The sequence below is a fragment of the Cervus elaphus genome, chromosome 11 (genome assembly GCF_910594005.1).
Source record: "Cervus elaphus chromosome 11, mCerEla1.1, whole genome shotgun sequence".
In the NCBI taxonomy this organism is placed as follows: Eukaryota; Metazoa; Chordata; class Mammalia; order Artiodactyla; family Cervidae; genus Cervus; species Cervus elaphus.
In genome coordinates, this window is record NC_057825.1 from 23,402,838 (window position 1) to 23,415,978 (window position 13,141).

The 13,141-nt window shown below is 41.2% G+C and overlaps 1 protein-coding gene across 1 annotated transcript in view; it reads right to left on the minus strand.

The window, feature by feature from the left end:
* The window catches only part of NBAS (NBAS subunit of NRZ tethering complex), a 309,213-nt gene that overhangs the window by 125,873 nt on the left and 170,199 nt on the right, over positions 1-13,141 (minus strand). The window contains exons 36-38 of the mRNA XM_043917136.1: positions 5,819-5,986; positions 2,473-2,586; positions 2,029-2,152 (exon numbers count right to left, since the gene is read on the minus strand). Coding sequence (XP_043773071.1) covers positions 2,029-2,152; positions 2,473-2,586; positions 5,819-5,986 — 406 coding nt within the window. The remainder of the gene's footprint in view (positions 1-2,028; positions 2,153-2,472; positions 2,587-5,818; positions 5,987-13,141) is intronic.

The following is a 13,141-nucleotide window of genomic DNA, read 5'->3' on the forward strand; positions in this document are numbered from 1 at the left end:
CAGCAATTAACAGATGGTATTTCCATATCTAACCAGTATTTTCTTAGGGCCTTAGATTTTACCTGTATAAGCTATTCCAATAATCAATCATAATTTAATTCATGAGTAATGTATTACAATATTTTTGAAGAAAAGAAAGAAGTAATAAATAATTAAAAGGGGAAGCAGCAATGCAACTATACTCTTAAAATATATTCAATATCACTTGTAAGATGTGTCATGATTTAGCAATAGCTTCTTGGAGGCAAAAAAGAAACATGAATGTACCATCAACTATGACTTGAACATTAATTTCAGAAAAGCAAGGAGGAACCTAAAGACCCTCCTGATGAAGGTGAAAGAGGAGAGTAAAAAAGCTGGCTTAAAACTCAACATTCAAAAAATTAAGCTCATGGCATCTGGTCCCATCACTTCACGGCAAGTAGAAGGGGAAAAAGTAGAAGCAGTGACAGACTTTATTTTCTTGGGCTCCCAAGTTTCTGCATCTGGTAACTGCAGCCATGAAATTAAAAGATGCTTGCTCTTTGGAAGGAAAGCTATGGCAAACCTAGATGGCTTATTAAAAAGCAGAGAGAGCACTTTGCTGACAAAGGCTCATCTAGTCAGAGCTGTGGTTTTTCCAGTAGTCATGTATGGATGTAAGAGTTGGACCATAAAGAAGGCTGAGTGCTAAAGATTTGAGGCTTTCAAACTGTGGCGTTGGAGAAGATTATTGAGAGTCCCTGGACAGCAAGGAGATCAAACCAGTCAATCCTAAAGGAAATCAACTGTGAATATTCGCTGGAAGAACTGATGCTGAAGCACCAATACTTAGGCTACCTGATGCAAAGAGCCAACTCATTGTAAAAGACCCTAACACTGGGAAAGATTGAGAGCAGGAGGAGAAGGGGCCAAGAAAGGATGAGATGGTTGGATGGCCTCACCAACTCAATGGACATGAATTTGAGCAAACTCCAGGAGATAGTGAAGGACAGGGAAGCCTGGCATGCTGCAGTCCAGGGGTCGCAAAGAGTTGGACTTGACTTAACGACTGAAGAACAAGGCAGAGAAACTATAGATCATGATATGCATCTCAGAACTGAAGAAAAACAGTAACTTTGCAAAAACCTCCAGTATCCCAGGCTCTGCAGAGTATTTGCTTCCTCTCTTTCCAACTGCATATAAATAATGATTGAAAGAAAGGATGATCTAAAAATAAGTTATAGCATCAGGTGTCCAGGAAAATGGCAGTTCTATTCCCCACGTACATTTTTCCAAGTTTTACTCCACACTGCAATGTGTTCCATTAAAACACAGCATCACCCAGGCTCATTAGCAGTTATAGGTTATATGGAAGTGGAAGTCCTGGACAAGACTGCCAAGAAAACTGTTTTTCCCTTCTTTACTCCTTACAGATACCTGGAATATAGACAAGATAGCTGGAACCCCAGTTGTCTTTAAGTTCTGAAGTACCTACTAAGGCTGGCAAAGCAGAAGGAGAGGGAAAATTGAAAAATAAAAATAGTCAAGGCAATTACCCTGGAATCTTGAAAAGAAGTAAGGAGGAAGAAAAAAGTACAAATGGCAAGTGGTCTTTGGTCAACTGCATACATTTTCATTCTTTTCAAAAAATTTCACATGGAATGACATGGCACCATGCAGAAAATTCTTAAGACGAAATACACATCTATAGTTCATGAAACAGGTACATAAAAGTTCTTGATTAACCCATAAAACCAGGAAAGAAAGTAGCATCTATTGAATTCATTATTCTGTATCATTCCCTATAAGAATCACTTTACATGATTAGCACCCTAAATAGGAATTGTATCTCATTTATCCTTTTAAATCCTCAATATTACAAGTATCCAGAAAATAGCAGGTACTCAATAAATGATTTAAATCAATGAATAAATAAATGTATGAATGATGATGTCAAGTTAAGCTATTCAAAATTACTGAAAATGTTACTGGTTTTCCTCTCATTCATGCATACAGAATCACCTATTATTCTGAGTTACACAGTCAAGGAACTAGAACCTTTCATACCTTCTGTTGTTGGAAATACTTCTTCTCCTTCGGTTTTAGTTTCTGCCAGTTTCCCAGTTCTCAGCAACACTTCTGCAAGGCTTTCTACCGGGATATGCTGATAGGTGTCATAGGTCACTTCAGACTAGACAAGAGAAGTAATGACATCATTTGATGGGATGGCTTTTTCTCTATGAAGATATTCTTAGAAAAGATAATGATAGGATTTTTATCTTCTCATAACTTGAATTATAGCTTCTCACTTACTAAAGCATATTATTCCACGTAAAATTGTAAAACAGATTTTAGTCTCATAACATGTTATAACAAATCACATAAAACCAATGCAAAACATGAGTATGAACAAAAGAAGTACATTTCAAAAAACTGCATATTTTGTTTGTAGTAAAATGCTCACAACCACCATGATAGTTAACTCTATGTTCTTAGGCACACTGCCCTTACCTCTACAACAAAGGGATTGGAGATGACAGATTCATAAAAAGGATGACAGCCTTGTTTTTCTAGGCCTTCATTGGCTCTGGTTCCAATTTGATAACCACCACCAAATTCTTGACCCTAAACAGAACAAAGTGAAGATCAGTGGATAAAAGAAAGAGAGTTGGGAGGGGAGGTGGAGGAGGAAAGGAAGGAAGAAAGAACAAACAGATTTCAGGAGAAACGGATCAACGTGTATTGTGTGAGCTAAAGAGAGTGTATTAGAGCGACACTGAAACCCAGCGGAGAATATTAAGAATCATCACCACGTTCTAAGGGCAGCGCTTCAACCTCACCCTGAAGTGCTTTTTAATTTTTCTGGTCACTTTGACATCACTGAATCAGAAACACTGAAGCAATCGGTGTTACACACATGGCCAGTTTTCTATACAACAGTCAGGATAAACTTTCTAAAACGTCATTCTGTACATGCTGTTCACTTGCTCCAAAAAACCTTTAGTAGCTCTGAATAATGCAGTTAGCAGTATCAAATCTAAACTACACAGAATAACATTCAAATTCACTAAACGCTAATTACCATTAAAGGCTAACACTCCATGCAACTACTTTGTCCATTCTACTGGCCTCTATGCCTTCCTTCTGTTACAAGGGTAATGGTCCATGCTGACTGCCCACCTCTCCTCCCAGGCCCGCCACAGACCACACCTGCTGAAACCACAGCAGATGGAGGCAAGGTAAGACTGGGCTCCCTTCACCAGCCCCATCTCTCCCACAACTACAACCCACACGAACACCTTTATTAGACTGGTCTTCAGTATTCTTCATTAGCAATATTTTAGTATCCTTACTATGGTTAATTATCTTTATGCTTTGCTCTCCTCAAACAGACTGTAAAGCCCCTTATTGGAAGAGCCAAGAAGAAGACATTCACCCAATCCTCCGAAGTTCATGGAGCACTTACTTAGGGCAAGCACAGCCTAGCAAACAATCAAGCTGCTGCTGCAAATGATGTTAAAATACTTTCTTCAGAGAAAACTATATACTAGGCACAGTGCTAAACACTTTATCTAAGACATTGTTGTTGTTCATTAGCTCAGTCATGTCCGACTCTTTGCAACCCCATGGACTGTAGCATGCCAAGCTTCCCTGTCCTTCACCATCTCCCAGAGCATGCTCAAACTCATGTCCATCAAGTCAGTGATGCCATCCAACCATCTCATCCTCTGCAGACTCCTTCTCCTCCTATCTTCAATCTTTCCCAGCATCACGATCTTTTCTAATGAGTCAGCTCTTCACATCAGGTGGCCAAAGTATTGGAGCTTCAGCATGAGTCCTTCCAATGAATATTCAGGGCTGATCTCCTTTAGGATTGACTGGTTTGGTCTCCTTGCAGTCCAAGGGACTCACAAGAGTTCTCTCCAACACAACAGTTCAAAAGCGTTAATTCTTCAGCATTCAGCCTGCTTTATTTAATGGTCCAACTCTAAGACATGAACTCTCAAAAAGCCCCAACAGGTGAGATAGAAAATAACCCTAATCAAAATCCAGGATGATGTATGCAGTGATGAGATGCACAGACTTCACCCAAAGTCAAGCCCACAGCCCATCAGTAAGTGGTTCCTCCTGGGTGATTATCCCCCATTCTCTCTCCCGCATACCCCACGTTCAGACCACCAGTAGGTCCACCAAGGTACACCCTCAAACCAAACACTTCTCATGTCCCTCACGGCTACCCTAATCTAAGCCATCAGCATCTCTCAGCTGGAGCCCTGAAGAGAGATCCATCTTTTGTTTCACTACTGATGACTCTCCACACAGCAGTTAAACAGACGTATGAAAAGTAACCTTGGATCACACGACTGCATTGTCTGAATTTTCAAACAACTCTGTGTTGCTGAGAAGCAGATCTGTAGTTCTCTTCACCATCTATGGAAGGCTTTACATGGTGGGTCTCTTCACCATCTCTCCAACCTCATTTCCAGCCATCTTCCCACTCATCATGCTGCTCTCCCTTACCTTGACCTCCTTTCTCTTCTACAAAGACATCAGGCTCTTTCTTCAAAATGCACTTGTCTGCTTGGCTCACACAGGGTTCTGCTCAGAGTGATTCCTCTTCTGAGAAACTAACTCCCCTGTTGCAATCAGAACTTCACTCCTCCAGTATCACTCACTATTCCACTACCTTGCTTAAGTTCTCTGCATAGTACTCATCACCACCTGCCATCTCATTATCATACAAATATTTTATCTGTTGGTTTCCTTTTTGCCTCCACTGAGACACAGGGGATCCAAGGGAAGGAAATCAGACTGAAGGGTTCCCCACTCTATTTCCAGCGATGAGCACAACATCTGACACATGGAACATGCCTGGTAAGTATCTGCAGAATGAATGAATGAGATACTCAAGTGTTTGGGGTACCTTTATAAAAAGGCCTATGCTTCTTTTTCTTGTTAGTTTTCCAGTGTGTGGCTAAAGGATGGAAAGCAGCATGAGGATGCAGGGAAGACAACAGGGACACAGTGGGCTAAGATGTCACAGAAAACAACCTCAACGCTTGTCCTGACCTCTACTTGCAGAAACATGAAAGAATCGGTTAAAACGTTCTCTTTACCTAGAGGCCCCACTTAAGACTGAATGTTTGTGCCCCACCCTCACCCCAAACTCATATGTTGAAATCCTAACTCCTGTGTAATAGTGTTAAGAAGTGGGGCCTTTGGTAGGTGATTAAGTCATGATGGCAGAGCGCTGGGAAATGAGATTAGTGCCTTTATAAAAAAGGAGATCCCAGAAAAGCCCCTCACCCCCCTTCTACCACGTGAGGACACAGCAAACAGAAGGCGTTCTATGAACCAGGAAGCAGGCCTGCATCAAACACTAAATTCTCCAGGGCCTTGATCTTGGACCTCCCAGTTTCCAGCACTGTGAGAAATAAATTGTCTGTTGTTTAAGTCACCCAGTCTAAAATATTTTTGTCACAGAAGCTGGAGAGAACTAAGACAGCCCCCAGACTGGCTCCTAGTGCTTCTCTTCCATTACTGCCCCACGGAAACAGAGCAAAAGAGAGAAAGCCTTGATAAACATCATTTTCCTTTTCATCTCAGTAAACTTCAATTCGGACATATAAAACAACGTTACTTAAATCTATATTGATGTATTCTGCAAGTATAGTATGGTAGCAAATTACAGTCTATAAAATCAATTATTCATTCCATATCCGATGGGAGGCCTAGATTTCTTAGGAGATTAATAATCTAAAGAAGATAAAGTAATACTGAATCCAAATGAAGAACATGCTAATGAGCTGATATAAACCACCCCAACTGCTTTAGGAAAACAGAGTGCACCGCTCACTTGAAGGGGTCGTAGATAAGTCAAAGACTTCTTCCACCACTGCCCATCGCTGACGGCCTGCAGCACCGCCTTGGTGGTGGTGGTGGTGTTGGAGAGGACTTTCATGGTGGTAGCCGTGGTCCAGTGGAACAGGTCGGCTGAGTTGCTGCCTGGGACACATACTTCATCCTGTGTTTAAAAAAAAAAAAAGAGAGAAAATGGCAAGAGTGAAAAGAAGAGAACAGAGCAAAGAGTGATAATGCGACTACTTGGAGTTATCAGACATGAAATTAAACAGATTTAAAAATCCATCTTTACCAATAACAACAACAACAAAAATGTGAAAGCAATATTAGCATACTGTACTCCTTGAATCATTTACAAAAGAAAATTCAGTAAAGGAAAATACATCTTAATGCATTAGTCACAGAATCTCTTTCCGAAGTACTTATAAAGCAAATAGTGGGTTCTTAATTTTTTTTTACTAATCTAATATCCTCTGATGAGATACTCATGTTTGTTTCTTTGACATTTTAAACTATTTATGGTTTAGATTAAGAAATAAAATTATTCACTTCAACAATGCTACTGTGACCCAGACAAAGGTAGAAGATTCTAATGATCCACCTTTACATACTGAAAGGCATTTTGTTTTTCATCTAAACAAGTGGATGATTAATAGCATTTAAAAGGTTTCTAATGTGGTACCTCCTGCCAATCTCAAAGCAATCAGCCACAATTCCAACTCCCCATGTACTAACCCAAGAAGTTTCATGGGGAGAAAAATGCCAATATATCGACATTTGTTTAAATAGAAATGACAGTGACCACAGCTGCTTTTGATCAAAGAAAGGTAAATTTGTTCTATGAAAACCCAGCCTTTGGTTTAGTATCTACTTCTACTTACCATTTCTGTAGTATTCTAGTAAAAGGAAAGAAAAATTAAGGTCTAGTCTTGCAATTTTAACAACTTTCTTGCCACTAATAGGAGAGTTTAGTTTGACTATTTGGGTCTACATCACATCGTTCATTAATGTGTTATTTGAGTAATAAAAAATGATAAATCATGGAACCACTCAATAATTACCAAGATATCATCACAACACACACTTAGGAGAAATTCACCATTTTAGACCAACTTGACAGCCTCCATATATGGTGGGTAGAATTATGGCCCCCTAAAATACCTGCATCCTAATCCCTAGAATCTGCAAATATATTACATTAGATGGCAAAAGACCTTGGCAGATATGATTAAGGACACAAACCTTGAGGTGAGAAGATAAATCCTGAATTATCTGAGCAGAACTAACCTAATCACATGAGCCTTTTAAGCAGAGAACCCTTCCCAGCTGGGGTCACAGAGAGATGCCCTGGGAGAAGAGGCAGGAGAGACGTAAAGCACATCATTGCTGGCTTTGCAAATGGAGAGAGGCAGACAAGAGTTAAAGAATGTGAGAAGCATCTAGAAGGTGAAAAGAAACTGGAGGTGACAGACAGCAAGGCAATGAGGACCTCAGTCCTGCAAACACAAGGAATTAAATTCTGTCAACAACATGAATTAGAGAAGGGAATGGCAACCCACTCCAGTATTCTTGCTTAGAGAATTCCACGGACACGGGAGCCTGGCAGGTTACAGCCCATGGGGTCGCAAAGAATCGGACATGACTGAGCAACTAACACTACCAACAACATGAATGAGCACGGATTCTCCTCCAGAGCCTCCAGAAAACAGTTCTGTGGGCACCCTGACTTTGGCTGAGATCCTAAGCAGAAACCCACCCAAGCCTGCCAGGTTTCTGTCCTATGGGAATTATAAGAACTTGCATTGTTTCAAAGCTGCTAAATGAGAGTAATATGTCATAGCAGTAAAAGAAAATGATTACATCATGTTGCTATACTTATAATTTCTAGAAAACCATTTTAATTTTATTCTTAGTACTAAAATCAAATGTATTTAAGCTGCATTAACTGATACTTACAATTTCCTCACTGGGCAGTTGGTTAACTTTTCTCAAAAGATTTTCTATTCTTTTAATGAGAAAAAAAAAAAAGTTGTATCCCAACACTAGGAGAAATGATAATTACATGATGCAACAGAGGTGTCAGTTAATGCTACAACGGCAATTATATTAAAATATTAATGTATCAATATATTATGTACCTTAAACTTGTATAGTGTAATATGTCAAATATATCTTAATTTTCTAAAAAAAAATTTTAAACTCGTGTTTCCCATAAGCTTTCTGGACTTTGGGAAAGGTATAAACTATCAACTCAATGCACTATAAATTATAATTTAATTATGAAAACAACACAGATGATATGCCAAGGAAGAAAATACTCATGTTAAACTGATTGTATATAAGGGCAACCATGTCAAAAACAACTGCTAGGGGTTTAGGTGCCCAAAATAGACCAGCACTTCTCCTGGGTTTCAGATTTTGCAGCAGATGCTGCAGCTTGCTTCACTCAACTCAGTTCCGGACACCTCCCAGGCTGTGTTGCTAGAAGCTGAGAAGCTAAAGACTACGTTTCCCAGACTCCCTAGGGCTGACAATCCTCACATGACCTAGTTTTCCTCAAACAGATGCACCCACTGTGTAGAATATGCACAGTGAAACTACAGTAGAGACTGTACCTTTGTTATTACTGTGCTTTTCTTGTGGAAAATACACTTTTTTTTTTCCTTTTTCCATTTTTCCTGGTCATCCTAGCTGCTCTTCTGCAGCAGTGGTGATACACGTACCAGTGCCCAGACCCCAGCTTCACAGTGAAGGGCAGTGTGGACTACCATTCTGCTGCCTTGTTATCCTGGCAGGGTCCGTGCAGCACCGGAGACAGTTGATAAGGAGGGGCTTTCAAATTCCCCAACTTCTTGTGGCAGATTTCCGCTCCTGCAGCAGTCAACCTCCTCAGTATTGTTCTTATAGTTACTCTAAAAATACACCAAAGCCTGCTTCTCCAGACCTTTGAATGATTGTGTAAGACTCCAATTCTCATTAAAATAAAAAAAAGTCCCCTTCTGCTTATAAAAGCTAGAATGCTTTCTGTTGCTTACAGCTGAACACTGATTGATTTTTTTAAAAAAAGAAAATGTATTTTTGATCTGAAAGATCAACAACATCATTTTTATTCTGCAGTAGATGGTGACTTTGGCTTAAATCTCCAGTCACAATGAGGCTAAAATCTTTCTGCGAGTCTACATCTTGGGAGTCACTTTTCCAAGGAGGAGTTGAGTCTACAGAACAGACATCTGAGCAAAATAATCATAGCAGCCCAGTGGTGGAAAATGGAGTCGAACAAACTTCCAGAACTTCCCAAACCTGTGCTGTCCAACCTGGCAGCCGGCAGATATACGGGGTGACTGCACTCTGGGGATGCGGTTGCTCCGAACAGGGGCGTGCTGTCAGTGTAACACACTGGATTGTAAAGACTTAGTGCCTAAATGAACAAGTAAATAAACTAGCCCACATGTGTTTAACCTCAAGGAACAAAAACTAGAACTGAATGCACCCTTTCTGGGCTTCCTAGGTAACACTAGTGGTAAAGAACTGACCTGCCAATGCAGGAGACCTAAGAGATATGGGTTCAATCCCTGGGTCAGAAAGATCCCCTGGAGGAGGGCGTGGCAACCCACTCCAGTATTCTTGCCTGGAGAATCCCATAAACAGAGGAGCCTGGTGGGCTACAGGCCATGGGGTCGCAAAGAGTCAGACACGACTGAGCCAGTGAAGCGACCTAGCACACATGCACGCATGTACCCTTTCTACTGACAGGCAAAATCAAGAGGAAACCCAGGGAGGCTAAAGCTTACATTCTCAGTTCTTCTCAATTTCAGCAATTAGGAAAGTCACTTTTCTGCATGCCTCTCTCTGCATGCCTATGGGGGCTGCAGGGAGGGGTTAAGGACACAGAATGGAAGACTGAAGCTCATTATCAACACATCTGAAAAGACAAGTAGAAAGACCAACATAGAAAAAAACACAAATCTCCCTCCAAGAGTAATCGTAATGATAGCTGCCACGTCATGAAAGCTTGAAATGTGTCAGGGCTTTACAAGGCCCGTTATGTGTATACTGGGCATAAACACTGCGAGGGAACATACACACACACACAGTTGTTTCAATGGCAGCATTACTAGAAGTCTTTCCTTAATTTCTTCACTATTTGAGAAGACGGCAGGAGGCTCATTTCTTCTTCACTTTGGTATAGCACAGTCGGCTCACCACATCGGACTTAACAGAAGGAAAAAAAGCTGAGTCCGGCTCCTGCACTCCAGAGGCTCCTCTTTTCTAACAGGGTCAGGACCCCGGCCAAGAAGCTTCCACTATTAGGCAGCAGTGTAGATGGTACTGCTAACCCCCTCTCTGCATCGTGGGCGCAGGGCCTGCTTACCCTGGACAGCTCGTCACTGAGTGTGTTCATCTACCTGGGCTACTGAAAGCTTTGGATTCAAGTACATTCTGCTTCATTCTAAGCTTTTGCCCCCAGTAACTCTGCATTGAGTAGAACTAGTACTACACACACACACACACACACACACATCCCTCTCTGAATAACACTGCTAGAAAAAGCTCTTTGTCAGAAATAAATCTCAGAAGGAATTTGCAGTAACTAGACATTCTCTCTCTCCCTCCCTCTCTCTATGTACGTGTGTATATATATACATAGACACAGAGATATAGATATAAATATGTGTGTACATATGTAAGTATACAATATAGTAAGCATCTCAATTTATGTTAGATTTTATACCTGGGGAAAAAAAAAAAACAAACAGAAACCAATCAGAATTCATTCCCCTATTCAGCAAATACTCACTGAGTGACTCCTATTTGATGTCACACTGTATTATATTAGTCAATAAGGTGATAAAAACAAGAAGGACACAGCCTCTGCCCTTGGGAGCCTCTGAGCTCCAGAGCTCCAGAAACTACAAAGGAGGCAGAGATACAGACAAATCACTATGTCCTCTGCCTAGAGGCACCATCATAGAAAGCATCACAGAAGAAGTAATATTTCAGCAGGAAAGAATTTCAGGCTTCTGAAGAAGAAATGGTGATGATTTCAGGTTGTTTAGTCACTAAGTTGTGACCCACTCTTTGGACCCCATGGATTGCACCCCGCCAGGCTCCTCTGTCCAAGGGATTTCCCAAGCAAGAATACTGGAGTGGGCTGCCATTTCCTTCTGCAGGGGGATCTTCCCAACCCAAGAATCAAACCTGTGTCTCCTGCATTGGTAGGTGGATTATTTAACACTGAGCTACCAGAGAAGCCCCCATGATTTCAGGTGAAAAGTGAAAGTGAAATTCGCTCAGTCGTGTCCTACTCTTTGCGACCCCATGGACTATACAGTTCATGGAATCCTCCAGGTCAGAATACTGGAGTGGGTAGCCTTTCCCTCCTCCAGGGAATCTTCCTGGTAGACTTATAGAAATAAGAGACATGAAACAACATGGAATATTAGAGGAAACTTGAGTTGATTCAATGAACGTACAGAAAAGAATACACAAAGATGAAGGTCAGGACACATGAAGATCAAAGGTAGGCAGAGGCAAGACCAGCAAGAGACCTACTGACCACACCAAAGCACCTCCATCATCACCTGAACAACATGATACCCCTGAGAGGCTTTAAACAAAAGGAGTTAACATAACGAGATGTGTGTTTCAGAAATCTTATTCCAGGAGCAGGAATCCACTAGGAGATTGGTGAATTAGTCCAAATTTAAAATAATCAGGGACTCGGGGAATTCCCTGATGGTCCAGAAGTTAGGACTCTGTGCTTTCACTGCCAAGGGCCTGGGTTTAATCCTTGGTCATGAGGCAGGAGGCAGATGGGACTACCCCCCACCCCCCAACCCAGGGTAAAGTAATTGGAGATTCATTCTCTACTGATGGAAATTCCAAGACAAAAAGCAGGGGAATAAAGGGAGGAGGCTGGATCCTGCACAGAACACACATTTCTCATTCCTGGAATCAGAAGACCTCCCTGACCACATGTGGGCAGAAAAGGCTCCTTGGAGGCCAAAGGGGAGTCATGTCATGGGATATTCCTAGACTCCATCTTGGTAAAGAGATGCAGGTGCCCACATGGGAGGATCCCGAGATAAACCAAGTAAGGACTGTGAAGCAGGCAAATCACAATGACTGGCCAAAGGAAACCCAGAAGAAATGCCCCCATGAAAGTAATTCAAACTACTATAAAGGCATGACTCAGCAACTCAGGGACTCTCCCTCTGAGTCTGCCTGTGTCTATCCACAGGTAATGTACTCTTTTTACTCCTAATAAATACTTTGCTTGCTTCACTAGCTTCTGTCTTTGTGGCAATTCTTTTCTGCAAAGCCGAAGCGTCAGGGCCCTTGACACTGACCATTGGCTTAGTGGCTAGGACCTGGTGGTTTTACCACTGCGACCTAGCCCGTCTCTGCCTGGGAACCCAAGCCCTGTTCCAAGCGGCTGCAGCCCGAGGCCACCCAAGATCAGTTTAGGGAATAAGATCCTGCAAGCTGCCTTGCGTGGCCAAAAAAAAAAAAAAAAAAAAATTAAAAAGATAAAATAATCGGGAACTGAATTAAGGCAGTGATACTGGGACTAGAAGAGTTGACTCGTTGGAAAAGACCCTCATGCTGGGAGGGATTGGGGGCAGGAGGAGAAGGGGATGACAGAGGATAAGATGGCTGGATGGCATCACCGACTCGATGGGCATGAGTTTGAGTAAACTCCGGGAGTTTGTGATGGACAGGCAGGCCTGGCGTGCTGCGATTCATGGGGTCGCAAAGAGTCAGACACAACTGAGCGACTGAACTGAACTGAACTGAACTGGGACTAGAAGAGGTTTCCATTAGGTATATTTGAATCTGAAATGCATTTTTAAGTTTATACTTTTATTCGTTTCTTCTAAAGATGAAAAGGGACTGAGGTAAGTCAGATAAACAGACAAATTCAAGGATTCTGAATCCAACCACAAAAAAAGAAAGTGGACGATCTTCAAGTGCCTGATCAAATCTTCTGCCCATTCTTCTTTTGGTTGTCTGTCTTTCTTACTCATTTGCAGTTTTTTGGTTTTTCTTTGTATATTTTGGATCCATAGCCCTTATTAGATATATGAATTATGAACATTTTCTATTATTCTGCAGATTATATTTTATTATCTTAATGATGTCTTGATTAAAAGAAGTTTTTACACTTCTAAATTAGTTCAATTTATCAGCTTTTAAACTTATCTATAATTAGTATTTTTTTTTTGTATGAAGTCTTTTCCTGCTCCAAGGTCACAAAGAAATTCTATATCTTCCTTGAAATGTGGTATATTTGCTGTCAGTAAAATCCTGTCAAGAA